At 39.2% G+C, this 23377-nt stretch overlaps 1 protein-coding gene across 5 annotated transcripts in view; it reads right to left on the bottom strand.

Moving 5' to 3' along the window:
- Nucleotides 1-23377, bottom strand: part of unc13c (unc-13 homolog C (C. elegans)) — a 122708-nt gene that overhangs the window by 23017 nt on the left and 76314 nt on the right. For all 5 annotated transcript variants that reach the window (XM_020592372.1, XM_020592375.1, XM_020592373.1 and 2 more), the window contains 3 exons: nt 16675-16808; nt 14379-14464; nt 1696-1822 (listed from right to left, as the gene is read on the bottom strand). In XM_020592372.1, coding sequence (XP_020448028.1) covers nt 1696-1822; nt 14379-14464; nt 16675-16808 — 347 coding nt within the window. The remainder of the gene's footprint in view (nt 1-1695; nt 1823-14378; nt 14465-16674; nt 16809-23377) is intronic.

The raw sequence follows: 23377 nt of genomic DNA, 5'->3' as shown, positions 1-23377 counted from the left end.
AAATCACAGTTGAATCTATTTGTTAGGTTGGGTTCATCTCATCTGTCTGAGGCACCAGAGGAGTGAGGGTTTACTATGTGAGAACAACTGAGAAACTGCATTATGTGGAAACAACTGTGTTTGAGAAAGATTAATAAAAATGTATTGTGTTACAATCAGCAAAGTAGGCTGATAAGACCTACCAATTTTCAGTGTGGTTTGGCAAAGGTCACAATTGTTAAGCAGGCACTGATAGTGGGTTTATAGTGGGTGATAGTTCAGTTTGTGAACAGATTAGACTGCGAGGCTCAGACATCAGAGGAGTGAACAGACTAGTTGGGTATGGAAGTACATTTGTTTGTGGAATAATAATGCGGTTCTATTTGTTTCTCTTTGCCATTTACTTGTTTACAATCTTGCCGGAGACTGTACTTGGAGCAACGAACGTCCCCCTAAAACTTTCTAAACTCTAGCTGAGGGCATCTGCTACAGGAGGAAAAGCCAAAAAAAGGGTGAGTGTGACGTCACAGAAAGATAAGAGAGACAGGCAGACAAAAGGGAAAGTGTGTGAGTGTGTGTGTTTCTATGATGTGAATGCCTCTGGAGGAATTAATCCCACTAGAGATGATGTTTGAGTGACAGTGTCGGAGAAGGGGAGGGTCAGTCATTACCGAGATAGATGGGGAGGATGGGAGAGGGCATTGTGCTCCCTGTTTGCATTACCCATGTTCATAGAGCAGCTATCCCTGCTTTGCTGCACATGATTTTACATGCACAACAAGAACAGGATACATGAAAAGAAAAACAAAATCAGGCTTTTAGTCTAAAAAATTTGGTTCCTCATCCATAACAGTTTATGATCAGCTTGTTTAAAAGCTTGTTGCAACAAGCAGCTGTCACAGATTATACAAACATGACAGTCTTACAGATTCAGTCTTCAGCCACTATGATTTATAATCAAGGCATTCGCATGGTTGATCGTTACAAAATCGTTTAAAACTATTTTACATTCTGACTTCCCCAGGGTACCAAACATGTTTATGTGGAGTTCTACAAAGCTCAGTCTATTCATTAATATAACCAAATTTAATTTTTTAATTTTGTTTTGCCAATAACACCAACAACTCCTATTCTGGTAAAAATGGCAAATAATTGGTGACAGAAATGCATACTCTTTAATTGTGTTTATAAAAGGAATTAAAATTTCATCATAACAGTTAATTTCTTGACCATTTCTTCAGTATTTCTCTCTGTCCAGCCAAAACTGAGCAACCAGGCAAGAAAGAGCTTGGGCAGGGTCGGTGACCAAAAACCTAGCAGTTACTTTAACAGAGCTTCAGAAGTCCTGTGCAGAGATGGGATACCCTGCCAGGACGACCATCTCAGCAGCTCTCCATCAATCCAGCCTTTATGGTAGAGTGGCCAGACAGAAGCCATTTTCAGTAAAAAGCATACCACATCCCACTTGGGGTTTGTCAGATGGCATTTAAAAGACTCTGAGAGCATGAGAAAAAAAAAATTTTTGATTGTGATGAGACTCCCAACATTATCTCTAGTGAACACTGGGCACTCACAAATACCATCCCCACAGTAGGTGAAGCAAAGGTGGTGGCAGCATCATGCTAACAGCATACTTTTGTTCATACAGTGAAGTATGTGCATGAGTGTTTGTGCATGTCTGCATGCAGCTATGTGTGGAAATAAGAGGACACTCACAGAGAATACTCCGGTGGAACCCCCTTGAAGGCTGGCAGGTCACGGACGTACTCATTGTGAAACCATTTAACTTTGAAGTGAAGATTCATGTATTCAGTACTTTTGCATAGGCGGTGCTTTTCATGCTCTGTAATGCAGATTAAAACATGAGAAGCAGACACGTTAGCATGTACAGTATTCCATGAGATCAGAGAAACCTGCAATGTAGTACTTTTGAATCTACTTCTTTAATCAAATGTAGGAACACCTCTGGACTGACCAGACACAACCAGAGTATCAAACTATAAACATACTCACACGCACTAATAGAAATGTGCAAATATTTAAATAAGACCTGAGTAACAGTGATTTTGTTTCATTTGACACCTTAACAGGCTCAATTATGTGCAGCCTAAAGCTATTAAAGAATAAGAAAATAAAAAAGCATTTGAGTTTCATGTCAGCTGACGTGGCTGCTGAGTCATTTAGTCCAGCTCAGTGTAGACATTTCAGAACAATTAAACATTTCTGTGAAATCCCCTGGAGGGAGACGGATGGTGCATGAGAGGGAAAAAGAAGAGGTGCAAGGAAGTAAACCAATGAAGGAGAAACTGTGAAAAGAATATGAGAAAAGAGAAAACACCATAGGAGAAAGACCAATATGAAGAAATTAGCTGAGATTAAATTAAATTGCTTTTGCTTCATTCCTGCAGATGACACAAGGTATGAGGAAGTATCATAGCAGCATAAAGGATCACATGAGCATTTGTTTTATCATAACAGGAGAAAACATCATTGCAACACAGGTGAAACAGAATATAAATCAATGACAAGTGAGCTCTTAACAAGCAACCTCTTGTAGTCGAGTCAATAACAGGTGTTGTGTATCAGGTGCAAAGGTAGACGGCGATGTGTCTGACACCAGAGACTACACATCTTTTTAATACAATACCTGAATTATAAAATGGAGGTATTTGAAATGCTGTAAGTGTGTCTGTATCAGGCAACAAAAGATACTCCAGAGTTGCATTTTATATTAATAATTATTTTTGGACATTTGTAATGGTGAGTTGTTAGACACAACATTAGATGATTGGAGAGCAAAATGGGGAACAAATATCACTGGCTAGACATGAACCAGATATGTCCATAGTCAGAGCTACATTATAGTTTCAGGGGCCGCAAAGATAACAGCACTATATAATCACAAAAAATGTGTATTACATGACAAATCTCCCAAAATCAGTTAGGCAAATCACTATGCTCTCCCTCACTCACACCCCTTCCTACAGTATGTGTGTGTGTGTGTGCCCGTCTCACTCAATCTCTTTCGGTGAATCTTCATTGTCTTGTTTCACATTCATTCCCAACATCTGTACTTTTGTATTCAGTAAGCAAATAACCATGCAGTCCTTGTCTTTGTATGGCAGATTGCATATTTTTCCACAGATACAGCGTAGGGAATTATGGAGCTATGTCTGATCATGGTCATTTGTGCCACATTTGAGACACACTGTAATGCCAGGGGTGAACTGTAATCCGTCTCCGCTAAATCCAGACAAAATTGGACTACATCTGGACCCCAGAGGTCTTAATCAGGGCTAAAGAAGAGGGAATTGAAAGCAGGGTTTTAATTTTACAGCAGGTGGTTTTAAAAAGGAAAGAAAAACACACACATAAAATGTTCATGCATTCTTTTGCAGTACATACTGTATATATCCAAACATCATCAAAGACATTTAGATCCAACGAATTGCATCCAGGCTGGGGTGCCTTAATCCTGATAAGAATCTCAGGGCTTGCTCTGATGAACAGTGCAACATCTACCACAGTACACTCCTCTCAAAGCGTCAAATATTTGCATAAATGTAACTGACATACAGTATATACCTGTATAACAATGTATTCAAACATACAATGCAATATTTTACCCCTTATAATGGATATAATACGTTACAAACACGTCATCAAAAGGTTTGACAGCTTTTCTTCTAAGAAAATGTCGCTGATGCATGGACCAGTTACTTTTCAGTGTATCAGAAACTGTGGGTGTGTACTGTATAAGAAAAGTGGATAGCTGCCACAATGGATTAAGACATACAGAACTTTAATTATCTGAAAGTTACAGTACCCGCAATGCTGATTGACACATGGTCTGAGGGAAATGAACTGTGACAACAGCCAGAAGACACTTATTTAGATATTCCATGCTAATACTATTGTTTGTTTCTATTTGTGAGCAGCCTATCCAAATGTATCTTCTTCATTCATACTGGAACTACCTGACATGAGGTTGTTTAATCTATGTGTATATTTTAAAATACTGACATATATTTTTTTACAAATCCCAGGAGCTGCACTAGGTTATCGTTTAACGTTTTGCAATGTCCTGCCAATAGGAAGAGCCACAATGATCCCAGCACCTTACAGTTGTATTCTTTTAGAATGGAGCACTAGGGGTCATCGCTTTCAATATCTAACCAACATATTTTTCTGGCTAAAATTACTTCCTACCTGCTTTTCATGCCATGCACATCATGTTGCCTTTTTACCAAGCAGCAGTCCTCAGCTTAGTGCCAGCAAGGTGTGTCCTTACGGAAGTGGGGTGTGTCCATAAAAAAAAACAGGTCTATGGTCAATAAGTCAGATCGCCATTGCTAGTTGGGCGCTTTGACCATATTGTGCATGCGCAATGCTCCTGCATGGTGCCTGTTTTACCCTGGGATGCGCTCTCAAGACATGCAAAACTTAAAAAATGAAGAGATGACATTGTGTTCACTGGGTGTCGTGCACATCAATATACATGTTTTTATAATAAATACCATTTTGATTAGTGATTGTGGCCCTTTTTCTCACACAGGAGCACATCCATTTCCTCAGTGACAAATCTTTCTGACATCCAATTTAGCAAATCCGCCAAACGTTCATACTCACACATCTCTTAAAGGGGATGTAAGGTTACACACTGATTAAATAATTGCATGTTACGCTAAAAACACACCCCTGCTTTAAAGAGGAGATGAAGTACTGCCCTGTTGCTACTTGAACCGTTTTTCCTTGTCAAATTACTGAAATGAACATGGACACACCCAAACACCACTTGCGCCAATACATTTTGATCAGACGCTGTGGATCTTCAAAACAAGGCTCTGTGTGTAATAAGTTAAGATTGTTTTCCCACAGAGGCTGCGTGATATCTGAACAGAGGGATTCACTGTGGCAGTGCCACTTTAATGACAGAGCTGGCAGTTTATACACATACAGTGCATGATGGATACACAGGCGTACACACACACACAATCACAGTTTGTCAGCCTTTCTGCCCTGTGCTCTGACTGCACACACACACACACACACACACTATCACACTCTCACAGCCACATAGGAAGCAGATGGAGGTCAGCTGGGAGACAGAAAAGTAGAGGGCAGCAGGTGTTTTGTTGTTGTTGTTGTTCTGCCAGTCAGGCTCTGCTGGCTTGCTATATGTGTGTTTGCAGACAGTGTGTCTATATCATATTCACTCAAACACGTACTGTATACATAACTACATTATCACTGCAATATGTTTCTACTGCCAAAATATGAATTTGTGGCTGTTTTTATTGTCACTTAAAGTTTTCTTTGTAGAAATATCAGTTAGATACATGCACAAGGAAAAAAGAAGTTTTTTCATATACAGAGATTGTACTAGACAAGGTGCAGCGGGTTCGAGTCAGGGTTGCGTCAGGAAGGGCATACACGTGCCAAATGTCAACATGCAAGTCATCAGTGTGACGATTCACTGTGGCGACCCCTAAAACGGGAAAAGCCGAAAGTGACTTTCTTCTAGACATAGCTAATAGAAAAAGGATAACGTTTTTCACTCACTGAGTGCAATGTTATTGTTTGAATAAAGGACAGAATCTGAAGGAAATGAGGCTGCAGAGAGCTGAGTGTTTATAATACTGCATACGATCACATTTCCAGGTAAAATGTTAGACATTAGTGTCAAAATACTTTTCTTCTACTTTAAAACACATTTAAAGCCTCCACAAAAATGAAATTACAGACTTTTGAACTTCAGTATGATTAATTTATTATTCACTGATGGATTCCACTTTGATGATAGTAATTATTTTGTAAGCCCAAGATTTTTTTCAAATGGCCAAAATGCTATTTTGGAATGTTAGCCTACTCATAGTTACTGTATTTATGCTGTTTAATCAGATCCATGTTGACACATTAAAAATAAAAAGACATTTAAAATACTATGTACAGTATATTTGTGCATGTGCATATCTGATTGACTCACAAAGACTCAAGCATGCTGCACTGCAAAGTTTTATTTTAATGCCCTTCACTCTGTGAATGATGCACAGGCATAACATTACAATAGTTGGACAAACACCAAGCTGCCATAAAGTAACTACACTTCTTATGTGCACATCCTGGATGCACATACAGCACATCTTCTCTCTGCATCACTGCGCTCCCTCATTTTTCCAGACTCTTAGCCAGAAAGCAGCTGCATGCATCATCACCTCTATTCTACCATGTCTGCTGCATTTTTAACTGCAGTATGATGTGATACAACAAAACTTAATTGGTCTGATTAAATTAGATAGGGATGAGTCAATGAACAACTTTGGCTTCATCTTTTTAATTCTTCATCTCTGCTTCTTCCAAACCTCATTATAATATGTAACTTTCTACTTATACAATCATGCAAATGGCTTGTGGCAATGCACATTTGCATCCCACCACTGTCCACCTCTTGGGCAATGACAGTAGCCTGGTGAAGCCAGTCTGGTCTCTCTGCTTCTTATGCTGAGACATTTTTGTTAGAGGGGATTGTGACTGGCACATCTGTTTAACAAATAATGTGACTGGCTGAGAAGACAACACACCCGTATTATTTACATTCCACCTCTCCGGTGCTTTTACAAATACTACGGTGCTCATAAAGAGTGTGCCTAAAAATGCTCTCAGTGTCCAGCACTGTAATCAGGCTGTTAAAATAGGCTCCTCATATTGATGAGTGCAGAACTGTGCATGTATCAGTGTGTATTTGCATTCATTCATTGTTGTATGTGTGTGCCTTTGTATCCTGCTGGTGGTAAATAGTGTGGGCTGTGCTGTGAGAGGAGCAGGCTCAAGGTCCCTGGTGAGGTTGTCATCTTGTCTGACTCAGCCCACAGGGACAGACAAACTCACAAGAGGCTGACTCTCTGCCTCACTGATTTAAATAAGTAATAGTAATAGCAAAAGTAATAGTATTTGTGAGTGGTTTAGCTGACCGCTGGGGGCGCTGTGCTTGACCTTCGGCAGCAGCGAAGAGGTACATTAATTGAAATTCAATTAAAATAATCTATTGTGAGAAATTGTTCCAGCAGGATGATCCAATGATTTCTAGACTGATTCTAGTTCAATCCCAAACAATTTAATGGCTTTGCCTTTGCTTCTGAGAAATCAAAAACTTAAGTAAAAATGATGGTGATGTTTGATAAGTGTCTGAAAACTCAACTTACAACTACAGACTACCTTTCTGGGTGTTTCTCAAGTAGGTATTAAAAGTCAGTTAGTGGGGCAGTGATTCCAGCTACAGCCTTAGTCTGTCACTCTCTCACATCCCATTTTTCCCTTTCTCTTATTTCAGACTCTCTCTCGCAATTGCTCCCTTTCTCTTCCTGTCACACATTCAGAGATGCTAAAATTATCAGCATCCATTTCTGTACCAGCGCTGGCACCAAAAGCCTCTGAGCAGGAAGGAGAGGATGCATCAAAGACTTCATTAACTAATGCACGTCCACATGTGTGCTCACAGACCCGTACAACAAACACATTACTCCTTTATCCTGATTCATTCTTTCTTACTTGCACAACTGAACACTTAGATGATTGCACAGTAGCACAAATGCACAGATAAACATGTATGCATGCACAGACACACAAACAAAGAAGCACACACCAACAAAGCAGCACATTGTGGCCCGCCTCCTTCATGGGTGTCTCTGTCAGCCACCACACCACTTCTGTGTGACTTCTTATGTAAACAGGTCACTCTGAGTTACTTCCATTGTCTTAATGAGAAGGACAAGCAGCAGCCTGGACTGGCTCAGCATTCCTATCCTCTGCCACCTCATTAATGTCTTTCACTGTTGTAAAAGGACATATAGTAGACATATGAAGGAATATGTAAGCACACACTGCAGGGTGCATGTGTGTACAGCATACACAGATTACAAAAGTGACCTTGTATACACATAAAATACCCATTTGTGCACTTTTCTGCAGTTTTATTTTTAATGCTAAAGGTACTTATCAGTAGGGACCAGAAAAGTCACACTAGGGAATTAATTTTTTTTCACAGTGGATGCAAAACAGTGAATCAAAGATGACCCAAACATAACTCTTACCTGCTCTGAGAGTAAAATATAATCAATTGCTACTGCAGTTTGTAGCTGTGAATGTACAGCTGAAGAAGTTTTTGATTGATCTTAGTAGAAAGCATTGGGTTGTTATTGGATTAATTCATTTCTATGTGGTTTCACTGCTTTCTTATATATACACGACTATTCTATTTATTTTCTGCTTATAATAATATCTCAAGCTTAAAAATGCAGTATGTTTGTATATGCCAGGCATTCTTTTACAATGTTAAACCAGATAAATAAAAAATTCTATAGGTAGCCAATTTTCAACATGCACTGGAACCCTAAATTTCTCTAGACATTAACCAGTAGAGTTGTATATAAGAACACAAATGCCAGATTCAGTCGACCCAGACCTTAAGCACACTTTACTTTGCCAGCTGCCTAGTAGCCTACGAATTCTGCATGATGCTCAAGTGAGCCCATGTGTAAATACTGCAATATATAGTCCAGAGTATTCACATTGAGCTAGTGTGCATTTTAATGACATTCTATTACGTGACCAGAGCAAAAATGGAAGAATACAAACATGATGGTGAAGAACACCACTTCATTACAATGAAGACACCAGTGAAACTATCTAACTGGAGACACAACATGATTCAGGAACGTCTGCCATTAAGAGCCAGCACCAGAATCACCAGACAAGGTTGTTTATGACCAAATGACGAACCAGCTACGTGATCACATCATGTCCTGCCTCCTGCGTGCTCTACCCTGGCACATACCCCTGCATAACCAAACAGAGCATTTCCAGTAGGTGAGAATGTGTCTGACATGGACAATCTCCACACTGATATACTAGCAAAATGATGCAAGAGGAGCTAAAGCAAGGAAAGAGAGGTTTAGGCTCAAGGTGCCTTGAAAACAGTACAGCTGACTGATTTATCCATGATTCTTGTCTCCTTTTGTAATACAAACAGGCTCAGGCAAATCAGACACACATACACAGCAGCTACACAAATCAGATGTGGCAGCAGTCGCTACCATTCTAGGTGGTCACCTGCCAAGTTACCCCACAGTATACACACATACCAATACAGAGTCACAGTTGCTCTGTCTCTATCATTGATTTACTTAACTGTGTTCTGTATATCATACTTCATAAAGTGGAAAGTAGGAATGTCCCAATCCAGCTTCCAATTCCTTTGATAATAAGAATCTGCCGATACCAATTCCAATTGTTTATTTACCTACAGTAAATGCTCATTAAATATCTGACATATTGAAATTGACATACTGTATTTTTCAGGGGATCACATTCAAAGCCATTTCATACACGAAGTCATATTGCATATAAATTAGACTTATATGCATACATTTGTGTGTGTATAATGAGACTCTGCAGTTTTCAGTCTTCACTTGGCGCCTGGTTGCCATAGAAACTCAAGATGGCTTAGCAAGGTGAAAGCAGCTGGTATGTGTTGTGTAGATGAAGCTAAATTACCAATAAGTTCTTGTTGGTGCCCCTCTGCCTTTTCTCTTCTACACAGTCTAAAGGGCATTTCCAATCTTTGACCTCAATCAAATCGCCCAGTTTCTCTTGCTGCCTCCTCTCTCCCTCTTTTGATCAGCATATATCATGTGCTGGTTTATGGGTTCAGCTTGAACCAGGCAAGATAAGTATGAAAAAAAAACTAATTAACTAAATAACAAAAACAAAAAACTGTTGCATTAACCCAACTGTTATAGCAGGGCCACAGCAGACAAGAACACCACATAATCCCTGACATAAGGCGTGATATATTTGCTCTGATTTTGCTGGGAACAATAATCTTCTCCACTGAAGTCAAACATAAAACTCCTAGCACACACAGTGTCCAGGAAGTCTGACTTTGACATGAAGCGACCAGACAAGGGAGACAAAGCTGGCCAACCTGAGCATAGCGTGTGCTGCATATGAATGTCATATTGCAAGATTTCTGGGTAATAATGCCCCAAAAGGCTCACTGCTGTTTAGAGACATAGTTTGGCCAATTTTAGCTGAGCACAACTTCAGAGTAAATATTCACACAAAGTTATAACCCACAGTGCTACCCTGCTGGGTCCTTAACAGCAAACATGCAGCCATACAGTCATTTTAACATCCATTCACAATCCCAGTCCCATTAACTCCCTTCTGCATTGTGACTATCCACCATATATCCTGATATCCTGTGAGGTTTGATAAAAAAAAAAAAAAGCCCAGTAACCTCCTGGAGGCTTCTGTTGACTTTTAGTGATGGGAATTGAAGTCAAAACCCACATTAAATCGGGTAACATCTTGTTGCCAGCAGAGCAGATCCAGAATTTATTGCTTGCTCACTGAGTTTCTACTGACTTTGAAAAAAGACTATTGACCAAATCTGTACTCAACTATTCTTGATTACAAGAATATTAAATGTGAATTACAACTTAGGACATATTTTCTATTAAAATTAGACACTACATGGCTGCTATAGAATGACTTATTTACACCCTGGAGTAAGCAGTAACTGTATAAGAAACTGATTATTTTTGTCTTATGCTAGATCACAGAATATAAATTGCTGTGTTCTGCTTTTAATGTGTAATTTATTTTTTTATTTGCTATGAACCCATATGAGAGTCTGAAATAAAGTTTCATTCACTCGTATGGTTGTAGAGGAAATGACTGCACTTTAAATACTCAAGTTTATATTCATAATCATACCTCGTTATAATCAGGGCACCAGATAGTTAGTTATGTCACACGATTGATGAATTTGTTAATCAGAGTAATTAATTTAGTCTCGGTCTGAATGCAATGAATCCTGCAGTTCATTGACCTATTTACTGGACATAAAAGAGACCAACATGACATGAGAAAGAGCCAGTTCTAGCCTAAATAAATGTATTTACAATATGTAAAAAAGCAAAAATGATTGGGATGAAAAATTCTATGAAATGGTACATTTGTAACACGGATGATTCACTAGATCACTGGTGGACTGACTGTCTACTGTTAGTGGTGGAAGAGTGAGTTACAAGTGTCTCAAATTGAACTAGATTTTGCATCTAAATTCTGGGGTTCAGTCACAAATGTGGAAAGAAAAACAACTGTGAGATTTTAGAGTGAGACTACAGTTTCATGAGACATTGAGCTGTGCCACAGATGTAGGTCGCTTATCACTTAGCAGGGCTCACATGGCCAGGGCAGGAGAAGCGCTGGGTTCCGAAGCCTTATGGGCCAGAGTATATGTCTGTGGAGGTCCAAAGTTCCAGGCTGCAAGCTCAGAAGGTGTTCTTCATCTTTGGACTAGGATCTGCCTCTCTCTTATGATGGGTTGGCTTCAGTCTGCAGCCAGAGCTGTGTCCAGGACAATGGCTTCGCCAGGATCCTTCTGTCATTGTGACATTTGATGACGTCTTGAGGAAAACCATATTTGAATTAACTGATCAACACAGGATCATTCTGATAAAGTCTTTGTTACTTTAAACTGTCTTTGACTACAAAGTTTGACTGAAAATAATTCAAATTTTGGTGTGCTTTAACTTCAGATTTGCTTGTTTATAACAGTGCTTAAAAGAAAAACTTCTTGTGGCGATGCGAGCATATGATTTAGTAAAGGGAATTTTAGATATAACAAGAGACGCACACTTTGGAGATTCAATGTTCTTCCATTTCTGAGACAAAGGAGAGGCTGTACTTGAGTAAACATATGCCAGCTCAGGCACTTAGCTTCGCCTACCAGTTGGAGTCCTCTGACTGGCTGGGACTCTGGTGTCAAGACAATGGAGCACAGAAAATTATTAATTTGTCTTAAGATAATTTTATGTGGCCCATAACTTTTACTTTCCACCATGGCTCACATATTTGAAATGCAAATTTTATATTATCAATGTGGGGACATCACAGTTCAGACACAGTCTAAGCAACACAGTTTGAACATTAAGCAAACCATAAGAGAACCGTATATTCTCTGGGTAGAAATGAGGGTTAACGTTTGACTAAAAGAAAGAACGACTGTTACTAACACACAATCCTAACAATAAAAAAATCAAAACACAATTTCCTGAACTAATATTTTAGCACTATTTGAGGGACGACTTTGCATTGGGTTAGGCATATTTAAACTACACATAATAGCAGAATGTCTTGTAATCTCATGGAACAGCTCACACACTTTGGATCATAGATATTTGCATTTTCACATCCAGGATACAGGATACAGAGAAAGAGATAGAGAGATCACAAACAGTCCTTCTTTTGTTACCGTCACAAGCTGTGGGGGGGAAAGCCCACACTCCAAGCGTGCCAGCTCTTTTGGGAAAAATCAGATAAGCAGAGATCAACTGTTTTGTGAGTGGAGTGTGGCTCTTTCTTGCTTTACTGTCTTGGAGGTCAGATGTAGAGTTAAAGATGTATATTCTACTGCAGCAAAAGTGACAAGGAGAGAGGGAGTTTGTCTCTTGTAGTCATGGAGACAAGGCTAGGCCTTTTGATGTCCAGATCTGGTTTGTTTGTAGAGGGTGGTGTGATGAGGTCTTACCCTAAAACTGTCTTTGAAACATAAAGCAGAGCCTGGTCTATGCAGTGGGGGTGGGTGAGGAGTGATTCTGCTCCTCAGTGCCTGGAAATCAAAGTTAGTTATTAATTATGAATATTATGAGTTCCTCTGAATAAAACATTCCTTCCAAACGTCTCTTCAAGATATTCCATGGACCTTTGGGCCCTACATGGTGCAGAATTCCTTTATATACCTTCAATCTTCATTGTAGAGACTAGTGTATCATACTAAGTTCAATACTGTATTATGCCATAACATAATGCAGAAATCTGTTGCGGCTGCTACTGGTTAAATTTTGGGGATAACATTTCAAATTTTTAGACTATGTTTAAAGCCCCTTGAGGCTATTTTGTAATTTGTGATACTGGGCTTTATAAATAAAGTGAATTGACTAACACACTACTACCTGCCTACTGTTGCCTACTGAAAGTAATGTAAAAGCCACCTATGGACCAGTCATTGGTGTAAGTCGGAGATGCACAGTGTGTCCTTCACCCCTACATACCTGCTCCATAAACAATTGAATGTAAAATGCCCATAAATTGGGTCAGGGTAGATTTTTTTTCTTATCTTATTTTTCTCGTGAAATAATTTGGACCACACACCCAAGCTGGTTTTTTCTACAATCACTGACATAATACTTTTTAGCCTGAACCCTAAAACCAAGTCCTAACTCTCAAACAGCCCTATAAAGTTGTGGGGCCTGGCCAAAATGTCCTCACAATAATGGCTTTGGACAAAAATTGTCCACATAATTATAGAAAGATATGCACACACCCACACACACAAGAAGATAGAAACTCATGGATTTCAGGCGACACAAAAGTATAGAAAAACAAGGCCACACACACACAGAATTGCGCTCCAAACCTAAGAAACCCATGGGTGCCATTGATCAATTGTTTATCTTCATTAAAAGAAGTTGTAATTTATAGTTCTAGAATGATCAATAGAGTGAAATCAGGAAAGAGTAATCTGGACAGGCGGTAGAGCTACAACTGCGTAGATTCTGCTGATAAACAACACTGTGACACCAGTCAATACACAGTAGTTGGATTAACAATTTACAGTTATGTCTGTGTAGCTCCAGAGGAATGACAATTAAAACAAAGTTGCTAATTAGTGAATAAGCAATAAAGAATTATACCTTTATTGGTAACTACTCCTACCAGATTAGTTACCAATGAAGGTAACTTGGTGGAGGGATTATACACAGTATCTCATTTGGCCTGGGGACACCTCGGGATCCTGCCTGAGGAGCTGGCACCAGGGAGAGGGACGTCTGGAGTACCTTACTAAACCTGCTGCCACTGCGACCTGACCCCAGATAAGTGGTAGAAAATGAATGGCTGGATGGTAACTACTTGGGATGTTTTTGATCTTGCTGTAGAGTGTTACTTATTTACTATCAGTCCTACAATTTATGTTATGTTCAGTTGTCATCCACACCCATAAGCACACACACGTCCTGCAGACATACCCTGACCTTGACCACAACCACTACTGGCCTAGCCTAATCATAACTTTAACCCTCACCCTATCCCCAACCTTAAACCAAGTCATCACTCAAAAATCTAGTGATTCACAAGGAAGGTGAGTCCCTGCAATGTGAGCGTGCAAACAGGTTTCAGTCCCCACAGTGTGCGTAATTCACACACACACATGCCCTGAAGTAAATGGTAAAATGGTCTTATACTTGTATAGCGCCTTTCTATGCTTTTTTACAGCACACTGAAAGCGCTTTCACACATTGGGAGATAACTTTCTAATCAGCAGCATTACTGACCTTCCATTGCATACTTCATATCCTGGGCAAAAAGGGTCCACATGATCTCAGCGCTGATCCTGCCTGCGTTCAGCTCCTGTGGAAACCTGGTGGAATCAAAACGGATTCCAATCAGCCTCATTTCTGTATAATGACACGCTCGGCTGGGTGGCCTGATGGTTTGGCCCAGCTTGAATTTCTAACAAATGACTTAACAGATGTGCAAGAGAGCATGGTTGGTGAATCGCATAATCTAATAATCTCCCATCATTCGCAGAACTTGGTTAGATTGGGGCAGAATGGGAAATGCGTGTACACGACTTAAAAATGAGAAAAAGTGCAGGATTTGACACAAGGCAAGAGAGAGAGGGTGGCAACCTGTTTGTCAAGTAATCTGCTATTCTGAATGACTATAGATTTTCAGTCAGAGTTTGAATGTAACATGTCAATGGTTTAATCATCTGCATTGTCAGACATCGACGGGAGGACTTTTATAGATGACACGGCTTTGGCCTGCAAAAGGTCAATTTCTCTGGAAATGTTTTACTGTTTTTTGTTTCAACAAATACATTTATAGACAATTTCTATTGAAACACTAATTATCTTTTTAGCCAAGACACTCATGCAGAAACCAGTGCCACACACACACAAACACTTTGGTGCTCCTTCCCCAACCTTTAGCTCATCCTTTTATGGAGCAAAGAAACAACTAGAAGGTGGATTTGTGCTCTCAGTGGCAAATGGAGAAAGAAAAACAAAACCCTAGAGACAGTCACTCCCTCTTTCATCTCCGTCATTCTCAGAATTCTTCACTCTTCCTTGATTATTCTCCTCATGCACCCACATGGTGTACTGTAGGCAAAGTAGACAATGAAAACCCTACATGGCAAAAATGAATGTAACATCTGCAGCTACTGTGCATGAATGCAGATGGTTCACAGTCTAGAATACTTCTTTGTATTGAAATAAATTATACAGTATGCAGTTTACAATACACATGATGTGTATTTTGAGAAATAATCTCCAAATTGTCTTGTCTTTACGCTTATACAATAACTGTATCATCATCCAATTTTGTATTGCCAATCATAAAACAGATTTTGTAAATCAGTGAACTGGTTTGAACATTTCTAGGATAAATTCCCATGTAGATATTCTCAGCACATGGCAATAAACTAACCTTTTTTCTGGCAGCAACTCCTATTATTTAAAGGAAACAAGTGCACTCCTGGGTTTAGCATGAGAAAGCATCAGGGTTGCTGTCACTCTGGATTATGACCAGAAGAATGTGGAGTAAATGGGCATGAATATTGCAAATCTATCATTAGATGGTGAAGGAGAGAAAGCTCAGGGCATAGACACATTCTTAATAAGCATCGTAAATCAACAAGAGGAGGAAGAAGAGAAGGAAAAAGGAGGAGGCAAGAGTGGAAGATGTGTGTATGAGCAAGGCAGAAAGATAAAAATATGCCTCATGTTATCTGTTCTAAGCCTAGCTCTGCTCCATTCTCTTCAGGCTGTGTACTGTAATTTATTTGATAATTCAGCTACACTGTGCTCCCCTTTCAGCCAGCCATACGATGGCTCTCCATACAAACAAAGCATTTTTCACTGCTGGGTTCTCTGACTGCCTCACAGCCTTCTTGCACAACACTGTGGTTGTTCATGTGTCCACAGCAAAAACATTTTTTGAATTTACAAAAGAGGATGGCAAGGATGGCAGTTTTTTTGTTCCCTCACATTCTCTAAAAACATGAACAAAAGTATTTTACATTTAGTTAATATGAGGTATTATTTATTATTTCTCCCCATCATCTATTCAATCCTGTCTGGTAAAAAAAAAAGCTGCCCGATATGGCGCTAATTAAACCAGGAAAATAATATAAATGTTAAACAAGTATAAACAAGTAAATTAATATTTAATCTTCACATGCCAATTTAAAGCTCTAGGAAGTACTTATCAGATAGTAATCTATCTTTTCCACTCACCAAAACCTGCACAAACAATGTCATGAATAGTTGGTCATAAATCATGCAAAATGAAGCTTAGTGCGCAATGAAAACCCAGTGTCTATTACTATGTTAGTGTGTTTGTGTTCACTGTAGTTATTTATAGTTTTATACTATCTAAATGGTGGATACAATGGTTGCCTGCAAATATTATAATGGTGACACAGTGTTCAAGAGCACTTGTGTAAGAAGACTACCTAATGCTAACCACAACAGCTTGTATATGATTTATTTAACTACAGTCTGATCATGTATTTGACCCAATGCATTGGTAAAACCATGTAAGGTATAATAAAAAAGTACAAACTGGTTAATGACTGGGGTGTAAGCCGTCCGGTCCTCATCGATCACAGACACCATGAGAGTGATGACTTTTGGCCAGAAGTCCAGGTTCTTTATTGATGGACCCTGCTCCTCACGGGGCATGTCCTGCTTCCGGCTCTACATATAAAAAAAAAATAAGATGGTGAAAGTTAGAAGACAGTTTGAATGTTCTGAGTATGAGGCAGTGGATATTACAATAAAAAGAAACAGATATTGTAATTTGGCAAAAATAAAAAGTAGACTAGGATCTAAAGTAGAAGTTAGATGGATGTTGCACTTAACAGACTCAGTGTATCAATGCATTTGTATGCTCTGGGTTACAAGGAAGAAAATTCTCGTGTGTGTTAATTAATGAAATCGATACTATAATTGCTGTCTGTTTACATCCAAAAACTCCATTTCATACTGGTCAGCATTTTCTTAAGAAATTCTGTATATTTACATTAGATGAATATCCACTTATCACTGTGATGATAGAGACTGCCATTTCTGCACAGGACTCAGCTTATTGTCACACACATGCAAGAGTTCACAAGAAATGGTGCATGCATGTACAACCCCAAATCAGAAAAGGTTGGGATGGTATCAAAATTAAAATGAAAATAATGATTTGTAAATCATCTGTGTCCAGTCCTGATACCCCATCAATGTCATTCTTTGTTGAAAATAAACACTCACTTCAACTCTGATGCCTGTAACACATTACAAAAAAAGTTGGGACGGCTGCATTTCAGGGCCAGAAATGAGGTAAAACAATCAAATGATGATTTCATTTGAAACAGGTGATGTCAACAGGTGATTGCAATCATGATCTGGCACAAAAGTGGCATCAAGGAAAGGTGTAGTCCTTTAGGAGCAAAGATGGGCCGAGGACCGCCAGTTTGTCAACATACGTGTGTGAAAATTATTGAAATCTTTAATAACAATGCTCCTCAACAAAAGGTAGGAAGGGATTTGGGTATGTCACCCTCTACGGTGCATAACATAATTAAAAGATTCAAGGAATCTGAAGGGATTTCAGTGTGTAAAGGGTGCAAGTCTAAGCTGGATGAACCTGCTCTCTGATCCCTCAGACGGCACTGCACCAAGAATCGCCACTCTTCTATAAGTGATATAACCATATGGGCTCAGGATGACTTTGGCACACCTGTGTCAGGCAATAAAATGTGTAGTTATATCCATAAATGGCGCCAAAAAGAAGCCCTATGTCAACAGTGTCCTGAAGTGCACTTAACTGCTCTGGGCTCAAAGGCATCTGGGATGGACCATCACACAGTGGAAACATGTATTGTGGTCAAATGAATCAGTATTTCAGGTTGTTTTTGGAAGGAATGGACACAGTGTGCTCTGGACCAAAGATGAAAAGGACCACCCAGTCTGTTGCCAGCAACAGGTCCAAAAGCCAGGGTCTGTCATGGCCTGGGGCTGTGGCAAAGGTGACTTACACCTCTGGGATAGCGCCATTAATGGTGAAAAACACATATAGATTTTGGAGCAACATCTGCTGCCTTCAAGATGACATCTTTTCCAGGGATGCACATGCAAATTTCAACAAGATAATGTAAAACCTCATTCTGCACATTACCAAGGCCTGTTTGTGGAGGAAAAGGGTGTGAGTGCTGGACTGGCCTGTCTGTACTCACGACCTGTCCCCAGTAGAGAATGTGTGGCACAAATAGTGTCAACAAAAACCCAAAAAGCCAGGGTCTGTCATGGCCTGGGGCTGTGGCAAAGGTGACTTACACCTCTGGGATAGCGCCATTAATGGTGAAAAACACATATAGATTTTGGAGCAACATCTGCTGCCTTCAAGATGACATCTTTTCCAGGGATGCACATGCAAATTTCAACAAGATAATGTAAAACCTCATTCTGCACATTACCAAGGCCTGTTTGTGGAGGAAAAGGGTGTGAGTGCTGGACTGGCCTGTCTGTACTCATGACCTGTCCCCAGTAGAGAATGTGTGGCACAAATAGTGTCAACAAAAACCCACAACTGTTGCTCACCTTAAGACTTGTTTGCAGGCAGAATGGGACAAAATTACACCTGACACATTTAATCATTTGGTGTCCTCAGCCCTTAAATGCCTTTTAAGTGTTGTGAAAAGGAACAGAAACATCACACCGTGGTAAATGCTTTACTGTCCCAATTTGTTTTGAAATGTGTTGCAGGCATCAGAATTGAAGTGAGTGTTTATTTTGAACAAAGAATAAGGCATCACATCAAATAATTACTGCTGTATTGTGTTCAATGTAATACAGGACACAGATGATTTACAAATCACTATTTTCAGTTATAATTTAGATTTTACATACCAACCCAACTTTTTCTGATTTGGGGTTGTAGGATAAGGATAAGGATAAAGATAAGGATAATCACCTTTATTGGCCAAGTATGTTACACACAAGGAATTTGTTTCCGGTACAGAACCAATGGCAGCCATCTGAGGCGCCTGTAGTTTTATCTCATCAATATCAACCTCTATGGTTCTGCTAATGTCCTGATGATGCAAACTGAACCTTTCCTGCTGCTGCTGCTGTTAAGTCCAAAATATGGCTTTTATTTTGAGGCACTCATAGGAAATACAGTGTATCTTGTCTACAAAGTGACACATTATCACTTTTAGTTATGTTTTCAGGTTGTCTGTCTCTCTGTCTGTCCAGTTCTCATGAATGCCTTATGTCAGGAACACCTTGAGGGAATTTCTTCAAATTTGGCACAATCATCCACTTTGATTCAAGGAGAATGTAACAGAGCTCTGTATCATTCCTCTGTGCTCCTCTGTAAAAACATTTTCTAAGTGAAGGCACATGTCAGTATAATGACAACTTCCATTTTGCAAACAAACAAAAAAAAATTATTCCTTCAGAGTCTTCACTACATATAGTATATGAGTCTGGACATAACTTGACTGGTTGGCGGAGGCATACAACCATACCCTAATGTGGAAATTTAGTGGATTCAGTGGACAGTGGATTTTTTTTAAATATAGGAAGAATGAATTAAGGAGGAGTAGCCACACTAAGCACGAGATCATTTGCCATAATTGCTTTTAGTATTTTGGAAAAAAGTATATTTTTTACTGACCTCTGCAATACAACATGATGAGTTTGTTTGGTTGTAGTGGAAACACATACACTGGTTGTTCTGCTGCTGTATAGAGTGCCATCCTAAAACCTGGAACTAAGTTAGCATTTTTGTGGTTCCCTCGCCCTGCTGTCAAAAAGGTTTTTTGAATTGATTTTTGGTTAGATCCCTGAAATAAGATCTGTGGTTAACACAAGGATAATACATTTTCACATTTTGTTCTATGACATACAGAAAAATACACCAGCAAATACCCCACTCGTGATTTTTAATGCTTTTACATGTATTAAAAAAGGATGGTTGCTAACAAGTGGCTAAATATGACAACTGAGGCTGTCTGTGATATTAACTGTCATCATAGAGCCTCATCTACTCACTAGTCTGCCTTTAAACCCTCATTATTTTTAAACTCACACACATCAGGTCATGCTAAAAGGAAAGAATTTTGGCATCTTAAATCAAATTACAAGTTGGAAGCTGTGGTGGTGACGCTGCAGTCTTAGGACCATGGTGTAGTTCATTTATAGCCTAACAATAGGTGTTTACTGTACTTCTGGTGATTGTATTTGGGCTTTAAAAGCCACAAAAATGGTATTCACTTGTCAAGATTATTTTGTTGAACAAAACCTGTAAGTGTCCTCAATCACTGTTTGTCACAGAGCTTATTTTCTGATATTATTATTTCTAATAATCCAAAAGCCTAAGGAAAATTCCCATTGGCTACTGGCTTTTTGTCGAGGGAACCAGGATCATGCTAACTTCCGGGTTGGCCTACAAAAAATATATCATTCCTAATGCACTCTATTCCTGACAAAGCAGCTGCTCCATGAGACAAAGCACACTACCACCTGTATTGAACCAAGACTGAAATCCTAAGAACTGCAACTTCAAAATTTCAGAATCTTGATGCGTGACAAAAGTGTTTTGTGAAAATCTCTGTTGCCATCCTGGGGTGAAAGATGTTTAAAAACCACTCACCGGCTCTACCATCTGTTCACCCCATGCTGAGTGTGCCCACACTGATGAGCAAGTAACTGTTAGATTTCCATTCTGAACAGGTTCCACAGAAAACAAGCATGGCCACGCACACAGAAAAGTCAGTGAAGTATTAGAATTTGTTCTAATACTAGAATAAACTCACCTATACTGACAGGTCTGTGTCAAACACAGATATAATGACATGCAAAAATACCCATGTTGCCAATTACAATCTATGAATGTAGACTGCGGGGACATACCCTACCAAGAGGGTCCAATTTTCTGATTTGTATTTATAATTCTGACTGGAGCAAAATGCATTTCTTATGGACAGAATGTGTTTAAAAAGTTCAAATAAATAATTTAGGTTGAATTATTTAACAACCTTATGCATATTGACTTTGACGTAGCACACAGCACACAGAGGCGTTGTAGAGAGAGCTGGGGAAATGGAAATCCAATACAAGTCAATTTATCCTCAATACAATCGTTAGAAACCAATCAGTTCCTAAAATAACCAACTTCTGTGTGATGATATTGATTCTTTGTTTAAATATCTGGCAGTTAGAAACCAATCAGTTCCTAAAATAATCAACTTCTCTGTGATGGTATTGATTCTTTGTTTAAATATCTGGCGTTACAAATCATGTAACGCTGTTGTATATCTTACAGATGCTGCAGCTGTAAGAACTACGGAATTTAATCTCACAGTAACAAGAAGCACAGACAGGGTTTACAGCTGATCATTGCTTTAATCATTTGAGTTTGAGGGCACATAAGATAAGTCTATCATCTTCTGTGCAATTTTCATGACAAGAGATTACTACTCATTCCATGAGAGGTTCCGTGTCTGTCATCATACTGATGAATTGTTCATGAATTTATCATTTGAATTTTCAGTTATGTTTGCAATGCAGCGATACATAAAATATGCACTACAAGGCACCAGGGAGACAGTATGAGCTTCATCTGAAAACATAACAAAACCATAACCACTGTGTTGGGACTTACAATTTACGCTGGGCACACATTAACCAAAAAAGTACATCATGTACAGTAGGTGCTGCAAGAGCTGCTGGGTAATAACTGAGAAGTGCAACAACACGTGGTCAGTGTAATCATAAATTAAGACAAACAGCACCAAAGACAGATTTGCTTGGCCCATTAATCTGGAAATTCAGAATGTTGAAAGGTTAACAAGTGATTACCAATGAATGACCAGAACATTTGCGATTTATGAGTTTAGATCAAAGCTATAATAAATTGGTCTGCAATTCATTTTGGCCCCTATGTTACTATGAATTTAGAATAGTGACCCTTACCTCAAGGAGAAAGGCCTGGAATGAGAGGTGTGGGTCATTAGGGGGAAATACACTACTACATGCGGCAAGGTAAATGTCCGTTAAACTGGACACATGGACAATGAAACAAATGCCTCAGCAGCAAATGAATCAGCTACACAACATGGTTGTGAATGTGTTTTTGTGTATGGATGAACAACCTTTATGCATGTATGCAGGATGTTGCATAAATACGGGATGCAGGATGCTATAGTAGAGGGAGGAATTGCAACAATTCCGCCAGCATTAACAACAACGTGCGTCACTAAAGCGCACTTTGTGCCTCTATGTAAAATGTCACATTACTTACTCTTTCCTCGTATCATAATTAATATGGTCGCTAGATGTCACCAAACTATAACACAGAACAGTTCGTCGTAATAATGTGCTGGCACAAACGATGTATACTGTTGTGTTTTATAGGAGTCTCAGATGCCAAAGGTTGTAACTTCCCTGGGAAATTGGATGAAAAATGCATCCAATTAAAAGACAGCCTTCCTTTCTCATCTGTATTAAGTTAAGTCAGTATAAACATGTTAAATGTGATCAAGTAGTTAGTCTCAACAACACACCCATGAGCTTCACTATCATTTGTAGTAGGAGGTGAACACTGTTCTGAACTAAGAGCACAGTGTATTTCCACTACTTCCAGTGCATAGGGAGGTGGGGACACCAGCAGAAATACTGATCGCAGCATATCTCTCCTCTAGAGGACAGTTAGTGGTTTATGCTTATTGTTTAGCATTTTCAGTCCCTGGATGAGAGAAATCAGCATTTGCATACAACTAGGCTCCTCACCAATTTTCACACTGCGACACAAATTACAGAGCCTCTGATTGAAGGATGTCCTCAGTGAAAGTGATTGTATTCCCAAGAGAAAAAGCTGTGGATTGAACTGAAGCTACTGCAATGCATTTTAAGGCACAATGAAGACAGACTGTATGTTTACATTTTGTATGTATGAAAAATACACTTAAAGACATATTGTGAAAACAAATATTTTTGTCAGTCGACCACGTGAAGATTTGCTGTTTGCAAATATGTGATAATGTTGGCGAGAGAGATACTTCAATCTGAATTGTTTGCTTAGTAACAAGTACAATAGTCTTTAGCTCATTTGTGTTCTTCTCACAAACAGGCACAGTGGATCCCTGCCTGCCTGTGCACATCTGTCAGTGGTCACTAACCTCCTCAAAACCAGATTGCTTCTATTCATCTGTTTACCTCTGCATAAATATTTGCATGATGCATAAGCATGTGTACATATATACAGTATGTAC

The sequence above is a fragment of the Monopterus albus genome, unplaced genomic scaffold (assembly GCF_001952655.1).
Source record: "Monopterus albus unplaced genomic scaffold, M_albus_1.0 scaffold17.1, whole genome shotgun sequence".
Classification (NCBI taxonomy): Eukaryota; Metazoa; Chordata; class Actinopteri; order Synbranchiformes; family Synbranchidae; genus Monopterus; species Monopterus albus.
This window is presented reverse-complemented; position numbering and strand designations above follow the sequence as displayed.